Source organism: Centruroides vittatus, unplaced genomic scaffold (genome assembly GCF_030686945.1).
Source record: "Centruroides vittatus isolate TY-2023 unplaced genomic scaffold, ASM3068694v2 contig_349, whole genome shotgun sequence".
NCBI lineage: Eukaryota > Metazoa > Arthropoda > Arachnida > Scorpiones > Buthidae > Centruroides > Centruroides vittatus.
The window spans coordinates 3,900,238-3,927,109 of NW_027122172.1; the positions used below are offsets into that span (position 1 = coordinate 3,900,238).

General features: G+C 33.6%; 1 protein-coding gene across 2 annotated transcripts in view; it reads left to right on the plus strand.

The window, feature by feature from the left end:
- The first annotated feature begins 3,263 nt into the window (after nt 1-3,263).
- The window catches only part of Grip (Glutamate receptor interacting protein), a 330,265-nt gene continuing 306,656 nt past the window's right edge, over nt 3,264-26,872 (plus strand). The window contains exons 1-4 of one of the 2 annotated variants that reach the window (XM_067269340.1): nt 3,264-3,414; nt 18,753-18,815; nt 25,726-25,794; nt 25,874-25,937. In XM_067269340.1, coding sequence (XP_067125441.1) covers nt 3,369-3,414; nt 18,753-18,815; nt 25,726-25,794; nt 25,874-25,937 — 242 coding nt within the window. In that variant the 5' untranslated portion in view covers nt 3,264-3,368. Of the gene's footprint in view, nt 3,415-18,173; nt 18,540-18,752; nt 18,816-25,725; nt 25,795-25,873; nt 25,938-26,872 lie in introns of those variants that run through there. The other variant, XM_067269339.1, reaches the window with a different exon arrangement.

Sequence of the window (26,872 nt, forward strand, 5' to 3'; positions counted from 1 at the left end):
CTTTCCAATGAATTGTGGGTAATTGGTGAGACATTTGAATGGAATCCATCTTGCTGAGAATGGAATTATGGGAACTAAGCACTTCGTACACGAGTTGGAACGTCGTTGATGACGTCAAATTCTTGGTTTCAACACTCAACACTCGTGTGGAAAATTGGATTGTCCCGAAAAAAAAAGGTTCAGAAACTTCCGCTAGGGGAGTTTACGGGAAAATCCACGAAACAAAACAATAAAAACAAAGAAAACGCATTTATTCGTTCCGCAGGGGCCATGTCTTCTGCGGAATGAAATTTGCTATTGTGAGGATTATTACCTCATTGTTCGAGTGAAAAATTTGAAGGCAATGAATGGTTAGCTGTTCGTCGCCCGAACAGTTAACCGCAACTTCTCTAGTGATGCGTAACGTGTGAAGTGAAATACGATCCTTACTTTGTCAAAGTTGCAACATTTCCACGAAAAACTTTTCATTGTGTTCTTTGAATGACTCCCAAACCAGAAATAACATGGATTCAGATCCGAAGAACGTGGTGGCCAGGCATTGGAACCCGATGATTGACGAAATGAGGGTGCAAGCACCAACCCGCTCAAATGTTGCAGAACAAGGCATTGTCGCTATTGAGGTTGGGCCACGAAAAAAGTGCGGAGCATGTCGTGATATCAGCGATCCTAGCGAAAGTTTTTTAACTATCTTTGTTTTTTTTTTTTGAATAAATTTGTTTCGCATTCTTTGCATAGGCTGTATACAAATTTTGATTAAGTCTGCTTATTGGTTACAGTACTTTGTAACTAACCAATAAGTGGTCTCTAAAACTCCAATAAGACTATTGAAAATAAATAAATTTACCAGAAAACTGATCATTTTAATCTCCAAGGCACTACTTTAAAGTTAAGTAACTTTAATTGCTGTACCATGTAAGTAAAAAGAAATATGTAATGAAAGTTAAACAAACCGACTGTTTATGTTGTATCCACCTTTTCCTCAGCAACTGCCACTAATTATATCAACACACCTGAATTTTTTGCCGAGCCTCAATGTTGTATTATCGACAAATTTACGTTACGTAGCTGCTCGACGACTATTGGTTAGCATTCTTTCCTTAATGTTTTTTATAATAGTTTCGACTTTTACCATTTTAAATTTTCGTATAACGGAACGTCGATTGCGCGGCCGGTGTATATTAAAATGCAAAAGTCGGTAATCTGACGCATCCGCCAGACGTTTGCGGCCGTAAAATTTGGATTTTTCAGATTCTCTGACGCCCCAGGCGGTCGCGTTATACCAGGGTTCACCAAACTTTTTTAGACAGAGGCCACATATCTGAGAGAATGACGAGCGCGGGCTGCATAACCACGTTGTTCAATACAGTACACTGATACACGAAAAGTAAAGACAACAAACATATTTATATACCAATACACAAACACGATGGCTGCAGCGAGCTCGTAATTGCTTTTGTTAGAAACTTCATTGCAGGTACTTACACAAAAAACGCTCTGATATCCAAACTCTCAAAAAGCCGAAAATTTCATACTGATTTTCTTGAAAATTATATTACTGTAATCAGATTGGACCGCTTCTGGCATTTTTACTTAGGCCTATACTATTTTTAAAAAATTAAATGAGTTTATCTATAATCTATGATATTTCCTTATAAATAATTATATTTTAGCTCATTTGTATCACGGTTTAGCGGAGGGCCGGGTGAGCTGACCTCGCGGGCCGTAGTTTGGTGACTCCTGCGCTAGACGGAAGCATCGTCGATTACGCGAAGCGTGTGGAGAGTTTCGTCACCAGCGACGGATATCGGCCGCTTACCCTTCGTGTAAATTGGGCTTAATGTGACCGTCATTTGAGCACGTCCCGTCGTCCCCAAATGTTTGGTGGAATGCGTGAACGTCCGGATTTAGAGGCACGGCGTAACGAATGTCACTTACGAAGAAAAGAAGCTTTTGACGTTACTGTATAGGGTACATCGACGACCGATTGAACAATCTGTTGTAAGACGGAATTACTCTCGCACGTGTACTGTACACTGTACAGTTCATTATATCTATAAGTAAATATTTAATTGGAATATTATATTGGAATATAATCTCCCAATATGGCTCGAGAGATATTGCCGAAACAAGTCCGGCAGCTTTCTTTGACTTCCCGGGGCTAACACACCCACCGAAAGACTTCTCTCGTGGAAATACTACGTGGTGAATATGGACAAGCGAGAAAACTGGGAAACTTGTTGGAACACGGATGACGATGCTTTTTGGTGAAATTTAGCTTGATGCCGCCGGTACTGGGAACTGGTGCGAGAAACTATACCGGGCACTCAAACACGGGGTCGTCGAGATGTAGGGCGGGAGTAAAGCGGACTCTGGCCATTTTTTCCTGTTTTTTGATAATGGCATATGTTAAATTATTCTTTATTGATAAAAAGTAGTCTTAAAGATTTATTTTCTGTCCGTAGAAATAACGCTAATTTTGTAGAAGTAGAAATCACTAAGTTCTCTCTGAACCCGGTACAAATTTCCCGGCCTCTCCCCATAGACGGTCCTGCTCAAACAGCGATCAAATCTTATGCGAAACACTCATTTATCAACGAAATATTTCGCGACATGTGCTTCCATCAGATGACAGAGTTCACACGATCTGCTGCACGGCAGTGAATTCGGGTAAGTCGCGAGATAATCTAATTCGTAAATTTACAATTTTCACAATTCATTTTTGTAGTATAGTGGTATCCCGAATATCCCGAAATGTATCCTGCTCCGACGTCCACTGTAGTTATAAACTCACAAGTAACAGGCTTATTAGGTCAATAGAGAAGAAATTTTTAACATTTATTGGAATCGATTTGAATTAAACCTACTTTTTTTTATAGTAATAAAAATTTTACTTATGTTCAAATAACTTTACTATTAAACAAATAAATGGAAAAATAATTCGATATCGCTCGATTCCGGTTAGCGTTATTTGGGTTCCGACATCTGGCAACACTTGACGTTAGAATGTATCGGATAGAATTAGTTCGGTGTCGGAGGACGGAGATGGAAATAAATTCTCCGATCGAACGGCGAAATAATCTATAAAGAAAAATTTTACTTTTTAACTTTTGCGTAGAAATTTCAAACATTTTACAAATTATTAACGTTTTACGTGTCGAACGAGTCTTACAAAAAAAAATTAAAAATATCGTCTGGAACTAATTAAAAATGAATGTTAATTTATGAATGACGTAGTTCTACGTCACGGTATAACGTAACCCGATTGGTTGTAAAGGTAGAAAGTTTTTAGAAGAAGGGAAGATTTCGTCGTGTGGCAGGGGGAAAGAAGAGATTGTTTACATTGGGATGTGTTAAAAATAAATCTAAATATGCCAGGGTGGACATCTGCTTGTTTCAGGCCACAAAGAAGCAACTGTGAGTATCGTAGATCTGTCCTCTCTCTTTCTCAAAGTAACTCGATCTGTTTTTTTTTATTTTAAAGTTAACTTTTTAAACCCGCATCTTCGTATTGTGTAATTTATACTAGAATAATCGAATCTACGCTGTTATATTGTCGAATATTTGATCATTTTGCCAGCATTTTTCGTGAAGTTTTGTCAATGTTTTGTAACGAAAAAGTTTCTGCTAAATTTAGCACGGATGCATCTCGGTTGAATGATTGCTCCTCTCCACTTCCTGCTTAACTTCTCCACTATATTCCCTACATTAATGCTGTTAATAACTTAATTTAGTAATTAATGTAGAGTTTAATATAAAGTATACAAATATCGACTTTCGTTATATCAAACAGATAATCGAACAAACTTTCTCCGATTAAGTTTATGCATATATTGTATTTTAATTTATTGTTTACACTAATGACAAATACCTTTTTTTTTTTAAAGTAGATTTTGCTGTGTCTTTGCGATTTTATTTAGTTTTAATTTTTATGCACGTTACGAGTGTCTTTCTTTGTTTGCTTTTGATTTGTTTTTAAATATTTTAACTATTCTAATTGTATTTTTAATAATTTTGAAATTTTAAACTGTTATTCAAAGATCACAAAACTTGTATTTATACTTCATGAATAATGTATTATTAATTAATGTAGTTCGTATTAACCTTTTTTCTTTAAAGGTTAACTAAATTTTATGAAAATTAATTGTATTCCTTGTTAAACTTTAAAGAATTGTTTGTTAAAGAATCTAATTCTTGGAAAAAACTCCTTAAATGTTCTAATATCTTCTTCAGAGAAAAAGATTGAAAATTTAGATAATCTTTAAAATTTTATTATTATTTTAAGTAAAACAGGAATTGTCAAATATTTATTTGAAAACTTGTAAATTTATTAGGAGGTTTTGTGGTGAGTATTTAAAAATCAAGCGAGCTATTTATTTCTCCAATTTTCTTAAATGCTTAGAATTTTACTTTTCGGAGGAGATAAAAAATTCTGTTTAAACTCTATAAGTTATAGTAGTTTTGATCTTTCCGGTCCGTTCTTGGAGAAAATTCCATTTAAACCCTAATATTTTACCGGAAATCCCAAAATATTAAGGTTTAAATGTAATTTTTCATTTTGATCTCCTAAAACAGAAAACTGTACTTATCTATATACATTTACATAATGATATTTTGAGTATTCTGTTTCCTCTGATACATTCTACTTTGCGGGCACGGAATAAAAGCCGTCTGTGGCACAGAAGGCTTTTATTCTGTGCTTGTTGTGGTTTCGCGAGCCTATGACGGGGGCGGTCGGGAGGGCCCGGCGAGGGACGGAGCGTAATGTGTCGGGGTCGAGGCCACCGTAAAAATTCGAGGGTTCCGACCCGGACTGGAGTCTGGATCTATGTAGTGTCGGGTTGATACTTTTGCTCCGATGATGGACTTGGCAATAACAGAGGAGGGAGTAACGGAGCTCTACCACACGACGCCTACACCTTCTACATGCTAGATGTAATTTCTTTATACCCTTCTGTACCCACCTTTGAGGCCATAATGCTGGCTAACTCTCTCCTACTAAAAAACGGCTTCAGCAGGTACTTGATTTACGAGATGCGCTTGTTTTCGTCACTGAGCATAACTACTACTGTTTCAACCAGAGAATTTATTTACAAAAGCAAGGGGTCCCCATGGGCACCCCTTTATCTGCCATCTTAGTGGAACTCATCATGAGAGAGATAGAGCGCAGAACGTTCGATTCCCCACTTGCTATCCGCTACTCGCACTTGTATCTGCGCTATGTAGACGACATCTTAGTAGCGTGGGAAGACACAGAAGAGGCCTTTCTTACCTTTAAGCAACACCTCTCAAGCGTATACCCTTCTATTAATTTTACCTGGGAGAAAGAGAACGACACTGCAATTACGTTCTTAGACCTGCGTATACGTAAGTCTCCAAAAGGTCTACAATTCTCGGTACACCACAACTTCAGCATAGCTCTGTACATCATCCCAGCAGAGGCTTTTCAGCCTTCTCGATATGTCAACGCAGCCATCGCCTCCCTCATAAGAAGGGCATTTTTGCTTTCTTCTACACAGGAGCTGGCCAATATCGAGTTAGATAACATTAGTTTGGCAGTACGCACGGCTGGCTTCTTGCGTGCAAAATTTACACATGTGCTCAGTAGGGTAAAGAAATCATTTTTTCCAAGTACCACTCTAAGCAGCAAGAGAGAGGTTTCGGTGATTCAAACATCGTTGCCATACCTCGGACCCCTCTCTATATGTATCTGCAGAATGTTTAGGAAGCGCAACCTGGTACTACCATTAGCTTTACTTCCAAGCTTACACAAGCTTCTGTGTAACGACAGAGACAAGCTCTCCACGCTCGAGAAGTCGGGGGTCTATGCTGTCCCACTGGAAAATCTAGCAACGGGAGCAAGCACACGATATATCGGGGCCACCACCAGAATGCTTGCCAGCCGCCTTGCCGAGCACCAAGACGATGTGGTGAGGGGTAGGCACACCACAGAGCTAGCAAAAAAGGCTCTCAAACAGGGTTACAATCCGCTATGGTCGCAAGCGCATATGCTCAAGTGCTGCAATGATAGAAAAATAGTTTTCATCTGGGAATCCCTCCTTACCACCATGCTAGAAGCATGCAACACTCCCACTCTTGATCTGCCCAATATTTGGGTCACGTTATTCAAGCGTTTAAGTGCGTTTTAGTGTTATCTAATATACGATTAGCATGAGCGTGTGTCTGCACATGCGCGGCCTCGCTAGTCGCGGAGCCAGATGCTCAATCGGCTTTCGAATGTTTTTGAATTTTTGCTTTACGTTCGTAACGGCTTTGGTAAAGCTTTATGCGTTCTATTCTGCATCGGATTTGTTGTTTTTAAAGTTTTTCAGCAAATTTATGCACTCGCCTGAAGACGACGACAGTAAGGTTCGTCGAAAGTACTTGCGACAATCAAATGTGGATATAATGCTGAACTCAGTGAACTTTTCGCAGTGTTTGTACAGATTCAGAACAGAACATACATTTGTCTTTGTTTTCAATGTTTCAAATCTTTTCACACTTGCTGATTGAAAAAAAACAAAAAAAAAAGGCTTTCATCATGAATCTTTCAACTTGTATGGATCCTCAACTAGTTCATATTTTATTGCAGTTTGCACTTTCATTGTAAATTGCAAAACCATTTATCATTTTCCTAAATAGTAATTTTATTTATAAATACAGTAAGACCCCGCTTAACGCGGGGATGCATTCCTAGACGACAAAGTGCTAAACGAAACAGCGTTAAACGAGGTCATTTTAACATAGAGTAAATAGGGATAGGGGAACATGTGACGAAAAATAAACAAATTTTACTTTAATTTTAAGTTATTTTTGTATTAATTTGTATAATAATATATGTTAAATAACACACAAACATATGTACACAGAAATATAAAGTTCATTTTTAGTGACGAAGGTCCTAACTTTTCTGAAATTTCTGTTTTTTTTTTTTTTTGCAATAAAGTCATGAAGTTTCATTTGTTGCTTTTTTCTTTCCTTAAGCAAATGTCGGTAGCAGAAGATCGCATCCAAAACTCCTCGTTTTGCTTTTACACGTCTTTCAAAAATCTGAATCATTGGCTACAATTAGATCAATGATTTTGGTAATTGTTACCAAACTTTTACTAAGGAAATCTGCAGAGAAATTTTTTGGGTTCTTCATTTTCAGAATCTCTATTATCCAGTTCTACACGAATTCCTTGTTCTGCTAGTTCTTGAAAGTTGTCGTTGGTAAGGCTCTCACCAGAAACCTGCAATAATTCCTCAATATCCTGCTCATCTACATCTCCTAGTCCTGCTGTATCAATTAGGCTGAAAATTTGGTCAACCTAACAATACAGCAATAGGCTCTTCTCGTTGAGGATTCTTGGATACCTTCAGCCATAACTTCTACCACACTTCGTTCATGCATTTATTAGCTAATTCTTGCCAAGCAAAGTTGATATTTCCTATGGCTTTCGTAATGTTACATTTTTTCCAAAATTGCACCAAACATAGATTTAAAGAAAGTACACCTTTTTGTCATCTTTTGCTGATTGGTTCGTGGTTTGTAAATAATCGTATTATATACAAATCAATGAAATGCCGCAATAATTTAAATTGATGTAAATCTTGAGCTTTTTTTAGGCTTTGAGCAGACTGCGTTATATTGAATCAGCATTAAATGGGGTCTTACTGTATTTCTTAACTGTCTCTGATTGATACTTCTTCCAAACAGCTCTTGACCACCCTTTCATTTCAAATATACTTTTAATATGATTTTTGTTTAAACATTATGATTAAACATAATTACTATAAATATATATAAATAAAAACACCAAAACAATGAAATTACTGAAACCTGACCACTCAGGAACATAGTTTTACATGTATATGCCACCCTTAAACTCAAAACTGAAACTTAGCAATTGTATAAAATTTTCACAAACAGTTGTAAATGGGTGCAATTAATTTGTTAATGAAGGAGAAGCATAAAATTTTAAGAAAAAAAAATTTGGTTTTATTGGATTAATACTCCAAGATAAAATTTAAGTCAATTAAAATAGATGAAATTAAACTTTAGTAAACTAGCCTAGTAGTTTAATTACACTAAATTTGGACAGTACCAGTAGAGATGGGCAATAGCTAACTATTGCCCATCTCTACTGGTAACCATGAATACAGGTATATATATATATATTTTTTTTTTTCTTTTTTAGAAATAAGTGCACCACTCTTATGGGAGTATAACACTAAGAATGATTCAAAGTAAACATAAAATTAGAAATTCAGCTTTTAGTGAAAACTAAAAAGTAAGAAACTAGAAATTAGAAATTATAAATAGTCTTTTCTTCCATATTCTTTGAACAAAATTGTAAAAGGCATCAAATGGCTTCTGAACAAGCTTACCCAGTGGGCATGGCCACCTGAAACCATGCATGAAGATTTCTAATTTCAGAATAAGTCTATCTTGATCATAAATTGGACAATGATAGATCATATGGTTGACAGTGTCAAGGTTTACTGTAGAGCAAAAGCAAAAGGCAGTTTCTGCCCGGTTATACATCAACAGGTAGCTTCGAAAATTACCATGCTCAGTAAGTATCAGGTCAGTCCGTAAGTTCGTGCGTATTTTTATCTACAAAAAAAGCAGCAAAAAATTTTAATTAAATTTTATTTCAATCTATAATGTATTCACCATTATTTTGTACAATTTCTTGCCATCTCGATGGTAGCTTTTTAATCCCGTCTTCGTAAAATGATTTCGGTTTTGAATCAAAATATTCAGAAATAGCCTTTTTTACATTGTTCTCATCCTCAAAAGTTTTCCCTTTTAAAAAATTGTGCAAACTGCGAAAAAGATGATAATCACCGGGAGCAATATCTGGCGAATATGGTGGATGAGGTAAAATTTCCCAGTTGTAGCTTTCAAGTTTCTGTACAGTTATTTTTGCAGCGTGTGGTCTGGCATTGTTATGCTGCAAGAGAACCCGCTTTCTGTTCACTAACGACAGTCAAATTTTTTTCAATTTTTCATTTAAACGCTCTAATTGCTCACGATACATTTGAACTGTAATTGTTTGATTAGGTTCTAACAGCTCAAAGTGAATTACACCGGACATATCCCACTAAACAGACAAAAGAATTTTTTTTGGATGCAACCCACCTTTTGCAGTCTGTTTTGGCTACTTGCCGCGATCCATCCATTGTCTTTTTCTCGTCACATTATTATAGAGGATCCATTTTTCGTCTCCAGTAACCGGCCTACCAAGAAAAGGTTCTAAAGCAATATGGGATAAAAGAGACATGCAAATGTTTACACGTTGTCGGTTAGCTATTGACAGTTCATGTGGTATCCATTTTCCTAGCTTTGAAACTTTTCCAATTTGTTGTAGGTGTCTATGAACACTGTGGGATGAATTTAAATGTTCCACAATTTCATCAACTGTTAAAGATGGTTCTGCTTCAACTAGTGCAGAGAGAGCATCGTCATCAAAGTCGACGGGTCTTCCAGTACGAGCCTTATCCTCCACACTGAAATCATTGTTTCTAAATCTTTCAAACCACTTCTGTGCAGTCCTTGCACTAATTACAATTTGATTATGTACAGTATTTATTTTTTTGGCTGCATTTGTAGCATTCTCACCACTTAAAAATAAAAAGTATAAAACATGTCTTTTGTATTGGTCTGTGTTACTTCCATTTTAACGAAAATAAACAACTGAAATGTTCACAATTCTGAACAGTATTATATGAATAAGATCCAATTTAACACTTCAGTGTAAAAATTATCACATTAGACTGACATTTTTAACAGCAAAACAAGATTTTTCTCAAGATCATAAAAATGGGCATGGACTTGTGGACTGACCTGATAGTTGAACAGTAGCAAACGTTAAATCTCTAAGTGGTGACCAGAATCTGCAATCAACACTAGGAAAATAAAGTCTTGTTAAGTCCAAGTCAATGTCCTTTGCACCTGACTTAGCTTCAAAGTCAGCTTTTTCATTTCCTAGTATGCCAGTATGGCCAGGAACAAAAATAAAAGTTATCTTATTAACATGATTTCTAATATGGTACTGGATATATGTGATTTTGTTGCTATTGCAATTGGGATTTAATAGGGCTTTTAAGAAGACAGAGTCACTGTAAATGTTGATAGAGAGAGTTTTGTTAGGTAGTGAAGTATAATTTGGTGAATTCATTAGCCTACAGGATATTGCAAATTCACATACAAGATTTATTTTCTTTTATTTTTCTTTTTGAACAAAAGTTGTTTTATATGCCTTAAAATAAAGTAATAATAATGATTTTTTTATTATATTTGCCAAGTCCAATTTTGAATATTGTTAAATCTTTTAAGATGCTATGCATCAAGAAGGAAGCATTGGAATTGAATGAAACTTTGTTACTGTGAATGTAATGATGATGATAACTGATTATAATATTACAGCAAAGAAACAATTTCCTGTGGAACAACAATGCAATTTAAAGAACCTTTAGGTACCTTACAGGACATTTTATTTCTGTGGATTTTTTTTGCCTATCTTTAAGTTAGTTTTCTTTAGTTCTGTATTTCACCACTGGAGGCACTAAATTCATGTTCAGTGGACTGCCAATTATTTCCATGACACTATGACAGGTGGTTTAAAAGTTATAGTTTTATTAATGTTTATGTAAATTTAAAATTTACAAGCAAATTTTAAATGTTTTCATATGTTTTATGTATTAAGGCAGATAAGAGCTTACAATAAAAGATCGACTCTGCCCTAAGACTGTTTGTTCCTGATGCGTAAAAAGGACATAAGATGAAGAAGGACTGATTTCTTTTGTTTCTGTTGAAAATTTTAAACATACTTTGTTTTTTGTTAATAACAAAACATACAGTCTTCAAATAGTAAAATGGGCCTGCTTAGGGGCAAAAGGGGCATACACTACCCTGAGGTCCTATATGAGCTCTCAACAATCCTATCTATAAGCAGTGGTGATATTCGAAATAGTTAACAAAGGGTTCGCTAGCAGAAAATTTTTCCCTGACAATCACTGACAAACGAAATGGAAGTTTTGGCTAGAAATAAATACAATACCTTTTCTTGTGATATATCTAATAATCAGTGGCATATTTGGAACGTAATGAGCCCTGGGCGAAGACCAGGTAACAATAGTATATTAGTACTGTTAACTTTTTTTTTTTTTCTTTTTTTAGGCAGAGAAATTTTTCACTTTGAATGGCATTGCTGATAATAGACTGATGTCATCATCTCTCAAAATACAATATCCTTTTTATTTGTTCCACAGCCATCTTGTATTTATCTCACGCACATGAGATTGTGGGATCTCTCTTATGACTGGATCTAGTTTCAAGAACTCTCTTGAATCGATCGCAATTAAACCTCGTTTTGGTTGAGATTGAAACGGTCGAGAGAGATTGCACCAAGGCATAGTCCCTGACCTTGCTCACAATCTAGATTGAAATGCTCAGTGCGAACGGGGTATAAGGCTCTAGTTTAGTAGTGTTACAGAGTATAATACATATATTTTAATATATTTAAAAAAAAACAAAACCACTGAGAAATGTTCTGTGTGTTTAACAAGGTTCGGAAAACTGAAAATTTTAACAACGGGTTTGGCCGAACCTGTGCGAACCCACTGAATATCACCACTGTCTATAAGTATATGTATGGTTGTATCTTGTGTAATAGAAAGTATTCACATGATTTCAATTTGACAATGCCACTTGATTATGATAATGATAGATATTTTGATATTACAATATTAACATACTGGATATCATATACCATAAATTGAGTGAATAGAAACAAAACTTCAATAAAATTTGTACTTGCTTGACAAAAAACTAACCAACAAATCAGAAATTTTTCAATGCTGTTTCTTTGGACATTATTTTTCAAAGTACAGACATTGTTTCGTTAGACTTGTAATACTATTACAGATGCCAGTGCCATTTGTATGTTATGATCATTAGATACATGATTTCAATGGTTGACAAACTTTGTTGGTAAGAGAAATATTATAACAGTTCAAATACATTGGGCAAGTTAGTAGCCACTTGCTGTTGTTAAACTTCTGACTAGAAAACTCACTCTGTGTAATGACATGCAGTGAGTAACACAATAAGTAGATGATGTCTGCATCTCATCTTTTACTTTAATATTTACATAATTGGGATGTTTTATATTCTATGATGGTGGATATTGTTCATAAATGAGTAATTGATATTTTACACTTTCAATAAGTCAGTATCTAACAAAGAGCATCAGTGTTGCCTGCAGGCTACCAGAGTTTTGTTGATTTATGATGCCAAATTTGGAAACGAGCAGCTAAACAGTAGCCAAATCAGAAATTTTATACTGTCAAAGAAAAAACTTAAATTTTTCAGTTTTTTACAAACATTATGTATACTTCAATCAGATTTATTTTTAAAACATTTTAAGTCTTTTACATTATTACACTGAATTTTTGAGGATACATAATAGTCACATGATGCTTTGCTTGTACTTGATTATACTAAATAAATAAATAACTAAAGAAATTACTTAAATTATAATTTAAGACAAATGAGCCTATAGTGGCCAAGTAGCTAAAACTATCGAACATTGTACAAGGGTAATTCCAAAAGTAAGATCTCCTATTTCTTCAAAAATACAAAGAAATGTTTATTTTCAATAACGTTCATATCATTTTAAAGCTTGAACATTTATCTATTTTTCTACATAATTGCCATTTCGGTCAATGCATTTTTGTAGGCGCTGTGGCAATTTTTGTATACCCACGTCACACCAGCTTGCCACCATGTTGCGGGACCATCTTGTGCACACCTTTCGATATTGCAATTTTTCCATTCAAATCTTACGATTGGTACATCAGGAAACCCCAAGAACCAAAATGCAGACATCATTCAGAGTGATTCACCGATTTTCACGAACGGTTTGCTCAACCTTTACGATTGTCTCGTCAGAAATTGACGGTCTCCCGCTTCTTTCTTTGTCGTGAATTTCAGTACGATCAGCTGCAAACACTCTACACCACTCGAGGACGTTTTTGACATCTATGCACAACTCGCCATACCCTTCTGTCAATTGGCGATGAATTTCAGTCTGTTTAACACGACAAGGCGGCGAGCTGGTATGACATGGGCATACAAAAATTGCCACAGTGCGTAGAAAAATGCATCGATCAAAATGGCGATTATGTAGAAAAATAGACGAATGCTCAAGCTGAACATTATTGAACATTATTGAAAATAATGAATATGAACATTATTGAAAATAAACGTTTCTTCCTATTTTTAAAAAAATAGGAGACCTTACTTTTGGGATTACCCTCGTAGTTTGTTTTGGATTCCCAGCTCACCAAGTTGGAGTCTTCTAGGTTTTCTTCACGTGTATCCACAAGTTTTCAGAACATGTTTTGAATTATGCCACACAAGGGCATATATCTTTACAGCCATTAAGATACTGCTAGTTGTTAGTGTAGATCTGAAATTTTTAATTTTTCATTGGCAACATGCCTTATAAAATTCAGTTCAGGTATTTTCCGTAGTGGTTAGCTGCCATAGTAGCCAGCGAGTTCTTTACGAGTGGTGTGAAGCCGTATGCATTGTACTGTACGTAAAAACACGATGCATCAAGATTATCCATGTATACAGTCATTTTAGTTACATTCATTTCCACACGATGAAAATTTAAGAAGAAAATGGAAACTGGCCATGCATGTGCATCCAACTAGATAAATAACTTGGCCATCATTAGATACACAAGTCCATACAGAATGATAACTTGTAGATAGGGCTTGTGATGGCTCTACATTTGTCTTAAGGACACAAATGTTTTGTGACAATTTATTAATTAAAATTTTAAATTTTACCTACTTTACCATTTGAAAAATAACTTTGTAATCATAGCTTTACTTTTAATAAGATATTCAAATATAGCTGGATATTCCAAAGGTAGCCATTCTCTCATGTCATTATTCCACAATTCTATGGTACTAATTGGTGAAAACAACTGTACATCTATAAATAAACTAGAAAATACAAACAGTACTTAATTACTTATGACTAATGAACAGGCTTATTACACACCCAGCCTATTTAATTAACTTATCTAAAATGCATTTTGTTAAAGCTGAAATTCATTTTGGATAAGTTAATTAAATAAAATAGGCTGGATGTGTAATAAGCCTGTTCATTAGTCATAAGTAACTAAGTAGTTTTTGTAATTAAATAATACAGTCAAGAAGCTTTTTAATATAGAAAATACAAGTTTCCAGAAGTAATTATGCAAAAATCTGAAAATTTTGCATTAGACTTAATTCTATGATATTCTGTGGATGTTTTGGACTACTTTATGAATTAAACAACAGTATAAATATTTCTTGATAGATAACAGTGACATTTTAGTAAAATTACAGAAGCCAATTTTTCCAATTATTTTCTAGAAATAAAAAATAGGATTTTAGGTTTTCTTAATTTTACTTTAAATTTTTATCAGTTTTAAAAGATACTGTATTTCCCCACCATGCATGTAGCATGCTTTTTTTCTTTACATTAGAAAAATTTTAACTTGTGTAAAAATTGAAAATGCTCTCTCTATAATTTAAAATATATAAACCCTTACAATTGCTAACAAAGTGGGCTTTACGAACCAATTTCTATTAGTCATTTAAAAATCATATTCTCAGTTATACAGTTTTGCAGTATCTTAATAGCGAGGTTGAGGCCGAAGTTTTAAACGCGAAAACGTGTACGTCGGACGTTCGGCGCCGCTTTCCCGTAAGCCTAGAAGTTTGACAATGGCGTTTGGAAAGTCGGTGGAATCATGCTCGACATTCCAAACGCCATTGTCAAACTTCTAGGCTTACAGGAAAACGGCGCCGAACGTCCGACGTACACGTTTTCGCGTTGAAAACTTCGGCTTCAACCTCGCTAATGACGGCGCCACGGTACAGGAAAATACACGAACATTCTATCAGTCCAATTTAAGACACACAAAAGTTTGATGGTCTTTTACAGTCTCCAAACGTGCAGGATCAATTGAAAACACTTATCACACTATCTTTTTTTTTAGTTCGGACTCTAAGGACGTTAAAAACTCGTTGAGGAATTATTGTAAAGAAATGATTTCTATAAATACGAAGAACGTACAAAAATTTCGTCGATTTTTAATTGTAATTTATTATAACTCGAGATCGGAGCGAACATTCTCGTAACTTTTATAATACTTTTTATGGTTCACCCCTGAAGGTTAACGACGTGATTTCGATAAAGTATGGTGGCTGTTGTGGCTACAATTCGGTACCAACAATTCTCTAACAAAGGGGAAAGCGCGCTTTTCCAGAAAATTGAAGTTAAACGAGCAATTATTTATTGTGACATCATCCCAACACTCGATTTTACTAGTGTCTTGCCGTTACACGTCATACTTTTCCTGTTAGCAAGTAGTCGTGCCGGTCACCTGCCTAAATTACGTTGGAGAAAAACTCTGATGCTATCGATCTCATTGACGTCACTCGAATAGTGACGAAATTGATATTTTATAGATTATAACTTAAATCGAAAGCATTTCACGAAAATAGAATTTGATGGTTAATATTCCCCAAGATAATCTTGGCAATATATTCGATATTATCGTTTATATAAAATCTCTCTTTTACAACGTTAAAAAGTAAATATTGCGCCGTTCGTAGATGCAAAATGATAACGAATCTAGTAACTAAAACTTGGTGGAAAATAATAAAAACCAAAAGAATGAAGAATGAATGAAAGTTGCGACGTAAAAATTTCATTCATTCCTTAGTTATCCGAGTTTGAATTATTTTGTAATTTTATTAATTAATATACTGTTCTAGATTTCAGAAATTTTGAAAATATTAAATATAATTTTATATAGAAAATTAAATTTCTTAAATATTCGACTTTACTGTTTTTTCGTAAACACATTTAAGAAATCTCGACAAATATTGCGTATGCTTCGTTGTCTATTTGTAGCAAATCACCATCTTTGATATCTCCGTACACGTCTCAAATTCTATCTCGCAACTGTTTTTAATTAAATAATATCGCGAGAATCTAGACACGGTCGAGAGATTTTAGGGACACCGAAAGAAATCCGTCTCGCGACATTATTTTCGGAATTATTTATAAACATTTGAGCATATTTTTTAAATCGGATTGGCATGCTTCGAGACTTTGACCTTACTTGAGAACTTAAAAGGTCAAACGGAACATTATATTCGAATCTTAAGTAAATTTTAACTTTCAAGTTCTATAATAATAATAATAGAGTTTTAAAATCTAGAATATCGGATTAAAGAATATATAATTACTCGATTTTATTTCATTGTTTCTCGAAATAAGGTCTAAAAAGTAGTTTTAATGCTCAGATTGTTTTAGTTTATTCGAGAGTTGCAAACCGCATATTGTTAATTAACTGCTAATTTACACGAATAGTCAAGAGAAATCTGTTTGCCAGCTAAAATCAATCTACGTTTCGGTAGAATTTACGTTATAGTTCAAAGGTTAATTTCGAAATAAGGGGCAAACTCTTACGGTAAAAATAAATTTATCCTGGAAATATTTTACCGTGTAAAGTAACAAAATTTGTTTAAATCGAAAACTATAATAAACTTCCACCAACTGGGGTACATTTTTTTCGAAAAATTGTACAGTAATTTAAAATTCCTCCACCATAGAAAAATTTATAATTAACTAGTGTTTTCGATATCGTGCATTATATAACTCGGCAAGTTACTAGTGACTTTACAGTACGTTGCCGTGTAGTGTACCGTCACGAAAAATTTGAGCTCATTTCCCATAATAAATTCGGCAGTAGAAACTGCTAAAGCTCGGTAAACTTCTGCGTAGAGCCGATTGTAATAAATTACTATATTTTCCACGTCGTCGGATTTTCGCGAACTCTCGAAAACCTTCACCTATCATCCCAGTTAGCGGGGATTTACTGCGTATTGATAAATCTATATAAATAAAAATGTACACGTTCGTTTGTTCTTAATAGCTAATCTCCGAAAGTTCTTCACCAATTGCTTTGAAATTTTGACACAACGTTGCATTCGAATACGCGCCTTTTTATATAATATAGATGTCGAAATTCCCCCCCCCCGCGGGGAGAGGGACAAAATTAAGGCTTACCGCGAAGAACTGGGCTTCTATTATACTATTTTAGATGCGGTTTTTTGCGTTTTTGATTGCGTTTTAATATGGTACGTCAAGAGAATGTACACTAAGAAGGGATTTTTCGAAATTCCTTCCCCCCGCGGGGAAGTGTTATACATTTATAATAGTTACGTTTTGAGCCACAAACGCGTGGCGGGTACTGCTAGTTATCAATAAAATTTCATTTAAAACGGCGTTTCTTATTGTTTTTAGTATAATAGCGAGGTTGAAGCCGAAGTTTTAAACGCGAAAACGTGTACGTCGGACGTTCAACGCCGCTTTCCTATAAGCCTAGAAGTTTGACAATGGCGTTTGGAATGTCGAGCGTGATTCCACTGACTTTCCAAACGCCATTGTCAAACTTCTAGGCTTATAGGAAAGCGGCGTTGAACGTCCGACGTACAAGTTTTCGCGTTTAAAACTTCGGCCTCAACCTCGCCAATAGTTTTACGCTTACACAGTTTTTTTTTTTTTTTTTTACTCGATATTTGTAAACGTGGGCGAGATGTTAAAAATATATATTTGGGCCTACATTCGAGACCTTCAGAAAGTGAACGTTCCAAGCGAGCTATACTTACTTTAAATGTTTTCAAACAGTTACTATTCTTGCGAAAAAGAAATCGTAACTTGTAGTTAACGTTTTCTTCTTTCTTTTCTTTTTTTTCAAGTAGACAGAAATTGCCGAATTATTTAATATTAAACACTAGGCTTAATTATATAATATAATTGCATTCTGTAATTAAAAAATGTCGGAACATTTGTATATAAAAACGATTGTAAAATTCTAAAAGGAATCGGTAGTTTGTAAAAAAGTTTTTAAAATTAATTCATTTAGATATTATTTTATAAACGACTTAAGACGATAACGGAAAGTGCTTTTAATCATATAAATTAACGAATTAAATTTGATCAGTTTTGAAATAAATTACACGCGATAACGGAATGCGAAACATTAGAAGAACATCGATAACGGAACGTATTCCATCAGTCGAGTTTAAAAAAAAAGTCTGCGCGTCGTAGCTCATAAAACGTTTTATCCGACGTCCTTCTTTGCTATAAGTGGAAAGACGTTTCGCGTAAAAGTTCCGTCCGGGTGAATCACTGGGTTTGCCCCTCGATCATTCACCTGCAGCTCGAGTCGTCGGGGTAAAATAAAACGACCGTAAAATAAGATTGGCAGAGTGACAGACGAGAAGAAAAATAGAATCGAGTCTAGTCTAAATCTGTTTGAGAAAAAAGCTATTTTTTGCTTCTCTCTTATACGAAAACTTAAGAGCGTCGGGTGTAGTCGAAATGACATGGCAAAAAAACGCCGTGGTTACCGTCGTGAGCAAAGTATTGCAGTTTTGCGGAAAGCGAGAAAGCTTGAATGATAATTCGGCAGTCGGTAAGTCGTGCGAAATGCAATTTACTTTTAGTTTAAACTCCTCAAACGAAACCACCACCATTATCGTCTCCGTCTTGCTCGGTGTTACTGCCGGCCGCCAGTTTCTCCGAACGGAATTAAATCGAATTTATTAAATATAACTCACAATTTAAAATGTAATTATGTCTACCTAATCTTACGTTATTTATATATATATATATTTTCTTTTTAAAGATAATTCCTACGGACGAGATACTTCGGAAGCGCTGGCGATCGATAGGATGGGATTCGTCAGTGGTAAGTTAGTTTTTTTTAACTTTGTAACTTACGACGTCGGTGTCGTTCGAGTGGGTCCGTCGTGGCGAATAATTCTTGTTTAACTCGTAATTTGACGTGGTGATTACTTAAAACTTTATTTTGTCGTATTTTTGCGTTCGTAACTACCACCGAAAAGTTGTAAAGGGCAGTTATTTATGGATAGTTATTTTTAGAGGGAAAAATTGCTTTGTTGTTTATACTATTAAGAAATTTATTTATTTTCGATTTTATGAGATTATAAAGGTAATTCGGTAGCTTCGTCGGTTTGATCTTTATAAAAGACTTGTTTTTATATTTCCTTGATTAATAATTAATCATTAACGTGATGAATGTTTTATTCTTACGAGTAACGCGATGCGCTCTCTGAGACGGCCTAGTTTAAACCGTTTACCATTACAATATCCGTAATTAAGAATTTATTCGATTTGAAAGATAAGAATATACATTAGTCGATTCAGTAATAAACTTTATTTCTTTTGTTATTGATTAGTCCTGATTAAACCGAATTTTGTTCTTATATTGTCGGAATTAATTATTAATTCTTTTTTCCTTTCCTTTTCTTCGGGAATATGTATTATTTTTATGTCTTAACCGTGTGCGGCCTTTGCACGTTTTTTTGGCACGGCTAAGTCCCGCGATCGAAAAAATCTAGTAACGTTACTTACGGTGGTCTCGGAGACCGTTCGTGAAAACAAACTAGAATAAAATGAAAACTACTACGGATTATCACGAGCTTTGCTTTTAAACTGCAGACCGTAAATTCGTTTAAAGGTACGGGAAGAGAAGATTTTCTCTACTAATAGGAAAGAGTTATAAAAAAATTAAATTTCTTAGTGGTCTGTCGGACTGCTTCGTGACTTAACCGTCGAGAGTTAACCGCCGTTGGCTAGGCGCGGTACTAATGTATCTTAAGGTTCTGTCAAAGATCGAGTACAAAATGGTTATAATTAAAAAACCCCCATTTCGAGCCTACTCGGGTTAATTCTGACGGATGTGTGCCGACGACAGTTGGGATTATGCTATTTTTGCCATGGTGAGGCTCTGGGAAACAAAACTTGGTTCAGATTTTCACCACTAGGTGAAAATATGGTGCTACGAGAATAAAAACCATAAGTTCGTAAAGTGAAATTATTTATTTCGCTTCACACGAAATTATCATTATTTTACACCGTGTGTTCAAATGTGACCGTCCACGTCAATTATATGTCGTCGAAGTGTAATTTGGTGCAATTGATCCATCTGCTTTTGTAGGTTCTTTCCCTTTTGTTTGTGTTGTGGTTTGACAACCATCAGAAGTAAAACAAATGCATATGTTGAATTTTATAAAATGGCAGATGCATGAGAAATTTTGTTTGGTGTCTGAAAAGTTTAATTAGCAGCATTGGCTTTGATTATTTGGAAAAAATGTAATGGGAACATAAAGATATCGTGAAAGATTTTTTTCGTGGATGTTACGTTTGTGACATTTGTATCAATATCGAAAGTAGCCGTGTGGTCGTGTCACGGCAAAGTGTTGGAGGCAGATTAGAATAGGCTAAAGTAACTAGATCCTAAAATGTAAAAAAAACAGGATGTTAGATCAAACACTTCAGTGTGACATCAAGTGAGTCATGTGATCTATTCCAGAGACAATTATCTGTTTTCTAGGTTTTTGACATTGTCAATCACAGATGTTACAAACACCCAATGAACATTTTGCTTATTCATATACTCTCGTTTACAAAATAATGACTTTCAGCAATAGCAATAATGTGTAGTTTACTGTAAAATATATATATATATATATATATATATATATATATATATATAATTTTTTTTAAAGCAAAAACCAGAGCCTTCTGATCAGTATAAAAGGGAATTTTTTAACAAAAACTCCCCTTTTATAACTGATCAGTAAGGCCTAGTTCTTTCAGGTGATACATATTCACTGTTCTGAGAAATGGGTTGCTAGACTTTAATCTGTATGCTTTATTATTTCCAGAGGCATTGCTACCCAGCTACCATTATTTATGGAGTGTGCTTTTCAAGTTTCTGGTCATTCTTACATTTCAGAATAACAATTATAAAATTTATATATAAAAAATTAAAATATTAGTAAATTAAAACAAGATTATTGATATTTTAAAGAGTTGGCCATCTATCTGTAAAAAATGAAACAATTTAAACTAATGATGTCCCCATAGTGTGATCTGACATAAGAAAAGAAATTGAGAATTTGAACTCTAGGTAGTCAGGTGCTTGATAAAATGAGAATTAGTTATTTCTTCATAAACTTAGAAAAGAGAGACATTATCGTCGTATTTTTCCTTTCCCATTACTATATTCTGGCATTGTGTAGAGGGACGGCCAGACGGCGAAGTGATTACGGTGTTGGCCTACCGCTCTGGGATCAATCTGGGTCATCAAAAAACCCCAGGAATTTTTCAGGGGGTGGTCTGTCCTAGGTATGTCTGGCCCCATTCCTTACTTGTCAAAATTATGATGGGTATGATTAAAAGTAATCAGAGGACTGGAAGAATCAAAAATGAAAAAGAAAGCCTTGTGTAGAGAGTTACTGCATTAAAATTAAATGTTGTTTTATGTTTAAGTGCATATTCACTTTATTTCCAGATGTGGAACAAAATTACAAAGAACAAATAGAACAAGATAATCTTTAACTATCATTAATCTGTCTGTACAGGATTGAAAATCTCATGGCATAACAAATTCAAAATAAAAAAAATTAATAATCAAATCCATTAATAATTTTTCATCCAATAGAATAAGTTTCTATATCTTTTGCTGTTTCTAGGAATAAATTTGTGTGTTAAAATTAATTTCGTGTCTATAGTGTCTGTGATTGTCATGTTATTTTTTTTCAATGGTGCATTGGTTTATTGCTGTCTGTCTTCATGAGTGACTACTGTTTGGGTATTGTCAATGAATTGTGTGCCTGTTCTGCATTGTTGTTTGATATGTTCAGATGTTTGTGGAATATGGTTGTTGTTGATTAAAAAATAGATTATACACAACTTTCTGCTTTGTAACAGTGAGATATGGATACTTGTGTTTGAATTTGTGATGTATTTATCTGTATGATGTCATGTCTATTTCTAGTTTTGTGATGGTGTAGTAGGTGTGGATGATGGCTTTGTTTGAGTCCACTTTATCTGTTAGCATGTGGTTCCCCCCCCCCTAGTGGTCAGTGGCTAAATTGAATGAATGAGTATGAAATTTAAATCTGCTTCAATATATATAAATGTACCTTGATTTTCCAGCAATAAAATGTTTTCATTAGTAAATGCTGATACTTTTGGAAACTTTCAATGCCCATTATCAAGTGCTCATAAAATGGAACATCACATTTAGAGCGAAAAAAGATAGAATGCACAGTCTTCAAATTTAAACTTGAAGAACTTAACACACTAAATTTCAAATATTAAGTAGAACCTTATATAAGTTTTAAATTGACAGTTATAGAACAAAAGTGAGTGAATATAATGATCATTTGAGTGGGTTAAAAATTTAAATATATGTTAAGTGAATGAGGGTTTCTAATTGTCTGACTTAGTTTTGGGTAAATGGCTGGGGCTAAAAATATGGTCAGGTATCAAATTAAAGCACTTGCTCTGTAGATGAAGCTACTGAAAAGAGATTTGAGAAAGATGCAATGTTTCTGGCGTGATTGAGTGGCAAAGATACAATGTTAAATCTATGAAACAAACGTGTCAGGTACTCAAGCACCTTTATAGTGATTTTTTTTTAAGTCCTACTACAAACACATTTTATTTGAATTGAAATGGAAATTCCTTATTTTTCAAATTCTCAAAACTATTTGAATTAATTGGATTAAAATTATCGTAAATGTTATATTTGTTAATTTAATGACGTTAAATTTAAATCTTTCAAAACCTTGCATAAATATAATATACATTATTAAATATAAGAAAGATAATTTGTCATGAGTAAAGAAATCAAATGTTAGAGTATGGAGCGTGTAGAGAAAACATTCCATTTACATTGAATTAGGTTCAACCAATAATATAGATAAAATGGCAAAAATTAATGCTGAATTGTTAAGAAAGTATTGTACAGGAGTTTGGATCCTAGACTTTTGGAAACAGATGGAAGAATTCTTTATTTTAACAAATCATTTCTTGCTATAAACAGTTGAAGTATCTCAGCATGTTGAAAGGTCTTTATATCAATGCAAAATGAGTCATCAAAACAAGCCAAAGCAGAAATTGATTATAGATAAGTTCTTCAAGTAGTTGCACTGAAACTAACTTTAGTAGAATTCATATCAACTGGAAATAAAACATTACTATAAAGTTGAGTTTTATTATTGGGCTGCAACTTGAAAAAATTTCCACTGTCTGTCTGTCATTCCTGAATCTCAAGAACAGTGTTAGATGAAAGTCAACACCAGATATTGAAAGCTTTGGAGCAGGAGGCCTTGATTAACTATATATGAACATCTGGTCTAGACCAGAAGTCATATGAATTCAATTCAAAAATTTTCCCCTGAATGGAGTTACATATGTGATAGTCACGCAAGTGTACAATAGTCTACAAGAGGCAGTACACAAAAAAATAACAACAATTATTTATTTTTTTTTTTTCACGTGATTAGCAATATACAGGATTCTTTCGGATTCCAACTCTTAATGTTATACAATATCCCAAACTGGGGCGAAGAATCGAGCAAATACAGAACAAAAGAATGCACTCACAAAAATAAGAAAAGACGGACTTTTAATCTTACGACTAACTTACAGTAAATTATAAACTAAAAAGGAAAGGAAGAGTAGCAAGAAGTTTTAGTATGATAGAGGAGGTTATAAGGAATACCTGGGTTCTCTGTTTGGTATTGACACACTTGTGGTGGGAAACCACTCTAAATCGTTTCTCGCTGATCTTTTTTGGATCTCTTTGAAGATTCTCCTTATACAAAGGATGTTGTCTCTCTCTCTCTCTCTCTCTCTCTTTATGTTAGCAGGGTCTTTTCTCTTTCTTAAAACCACCTTTGTCTCCCTTTATCCTTCTAGATGACGAGCAGGAGCATAACTTTTGCACGTCTACCTTCACCGAGAGTCCGACCCAAGAATGAACCTTCTTATCATTCTAGTAGCCTCAGGGACTTCACTTCCCATTGTTAACGTGGTTTGTGGAAAAGGTTACCCCTCCCACAGGAAGGAACGTTAATAGAAAATTTGAGAAAACAAAAGGAAGAAGAAAGAAAATTAAAACTAAACTTATATCTAATATATACATTAATATGGTGCATTACCACACATAGAAGACTGGCATGACTACATTGTTATCAGAAAAAGTATGATGTACAGGGGCAAGTCATTACTAATTTGAGGTGGAAAGCATATATTTAAATTAAATAAATTAAGAATATGATTAAAAATTGCAGCATAGCATTGTGATAATGTCACAATAAATAATTGCTTTGTTTTAGTGACTTGATATTATTATCCAAACTGTTTGAGTTATAGATTTAAATTTTTTTAATTAAGACGTTTGCAAATTATTTCAAATTGTTTATGAAATTATTTAATAACCTTGTCACAATTTGACACATTGATTCACTACAAATTATATCCTTTATTAGAGATTGTTTTTAATTGTTAATTATCTGTTGTCTTAATTATGATACTTTTCTGTTGTATATAGTACAGTTTACTCCCACTAATCCAAACGAATTATTTATTAACTGCAGCTACAGCATTTAAATGTTTTGTATATCTTTAATCATCGTACTTCCTTTACATATTATTAAATGGTATGATGTCAGTATAAGATACCTTATGAGTTTGGATTTCAGGAGCTAATGGTGTTTTTTTTGTTTTGTTTGCTCTGGAATCTACTGTGTTTCCTATTGGTAAAATCACTTCTGATTATTTTAGAACAGATGAGCACTTGGGCCCCTGGGCTGCATGTGATTCACATTAGTATTTTTTGTAGCCTATGTTGCATAAACTATTTCAAAAATATATAAAATAAAATAAAAATTTAAAATGATGACATCAAGTGGTCTATAGTTGTACTGAATATCAAGAGCCCACTTCGTACACAATTAAGATTTTAAAACATTTTCTATTCTTACATTTAGTTTTTTGGTTTCTTTGCAAATTCTGTTAATCTATTAATCTGCGAAAACAAAATAGGGTTTATTTACGGCACTTTTTTCAGTAAATATAGAAAGTGTATCAAATGAACTTCAGTTAGAGATATCTTGCAGCATAATTTTGATTTGAAAGATACTTTTGAAGAAAAAATTTGATTTGATAAAAAGTTTAATAAAAATCTAAGAAAATAAATTTTCCAACTTAAGAAAGTATGCAGCAAAAATTCTATTGTTATTTTACTACAACTTACATAAGTGAACAGTTTTTCCCACAATGAATTAAGCGAAACAAGAAATTGGCTAACAGATTATCATCTCAAAACTAATTTAAAACTAGGAGTGACTAATATTTAACCAAATATTTCAGATATGTTATGCTCCTATCAGTCCTGGAGTTAAATTATGTATAATTATGTTAATTTGTAATCATAAATGAGTAAATAATTGTGATTTACTCACATATTTTTTTTTTTCTTTTTTTCTCATGTGTGGCTCACATCAATTCAAAAGTTTTAAACGTAGCTCTTACATAGAAAAAAGGTTGTCCTTAATGGTTCTAGAGGCTAAAGGCACTCAGCAAAATTTTGTTCTCATCACAAGCTGATATTGTAGCTTAGTATTAATGATTCCATTTACTCATTAAGTTCATATCTGTTTATGTTGAATCAATTATAATTAAATATACTTGACCAATACATTAAAGTATTTAGGGATTTAATCCCAAATGTAATATAAGCACAGAGTATTGTTTTGATTGATACTTTTATCATTTAGAAGAGAAAAGAGGAACATCGATAGTGGAATTGGTGAAAGAAGGCCATACTTTAGGTTTAACAATATCTGGTAAATATAGTCCAATGGTATATTATATTTAAAATTCAGGTATTTATTACTGATATGATATGATATATAAATTTTTCAGGTGGTATAGATAAAGGCTGCCATCCACACATATCTAATTTAAGACCAGGAAGTATTGCCCACAGGTTAGTATATCATTTAATTTCATAAATTTTGTGTAGTGAAAGGAAATAAATGTTTTGTAAAAATATTATTTAATTAAAATTATAAACAGATTGTCTGCGTGGGAAACTTGTCTGTTCTTTCTTAAAATATTTGTTAGTCTCTTTTGCCTAGAGTCGTTTTTGGTTTCTGATGGCTGAAAATGTTTGTAGAACTCCAATAAACTTTTAAAGTTAATTTTTAAAAATTAATATTGTTAATTTTACAATAACATCAATACTTGTTAAATTATTTCTTGTTTTGCGAGGACATTAATTCAATATTAAAACCTTAATTTTTATTAAATAGTAATAAGTTTTTTTGTTTTCAGACACCATTATCACAACAAGAATACTACTATTTGAGAAAAAATATTGAAAGCTTAAATTAAGAATTGTTAATTTCTACATTTAAAAAAAAATCTTTAACAGAGATTTTATAAATTATCTAAATAAATTACTGTAAATAAATTGTTATGACCATTCTTGAAGTAAAAACAATGCAAAGAAAACAATTACCATTTATTTATAATTGAAAATATATTTTAACATTAAAATAAAAAGTTAAAATGGCTTTGTCAAATTCAATGGAAAGACATGTTCTAAAAATGTGTAAACATCCTTTGTATTTAATAAACTTTTTTTTTTTTTATAAACATTTATTGTGGGAAAGTTTTAACATAAGGATGAAAATTCTACTTCTATTTAATTACAAAAGGAAGTATTTTTTATTTCTTCTAACATATTTTGTAGTTACAGTTTAACAGAAACTTTTAATGTTGTTCTCCTCAGTATCACTAAATGATCGAATATATTCATATTTAAGATTCACTTTTTCAAATGTTTCTAAACTTAGTTATGTGCTTAAATTTGAGATTCTTTTTAAATTTAGGATGTTCTTTGCCATGCCTCAAAAGTCT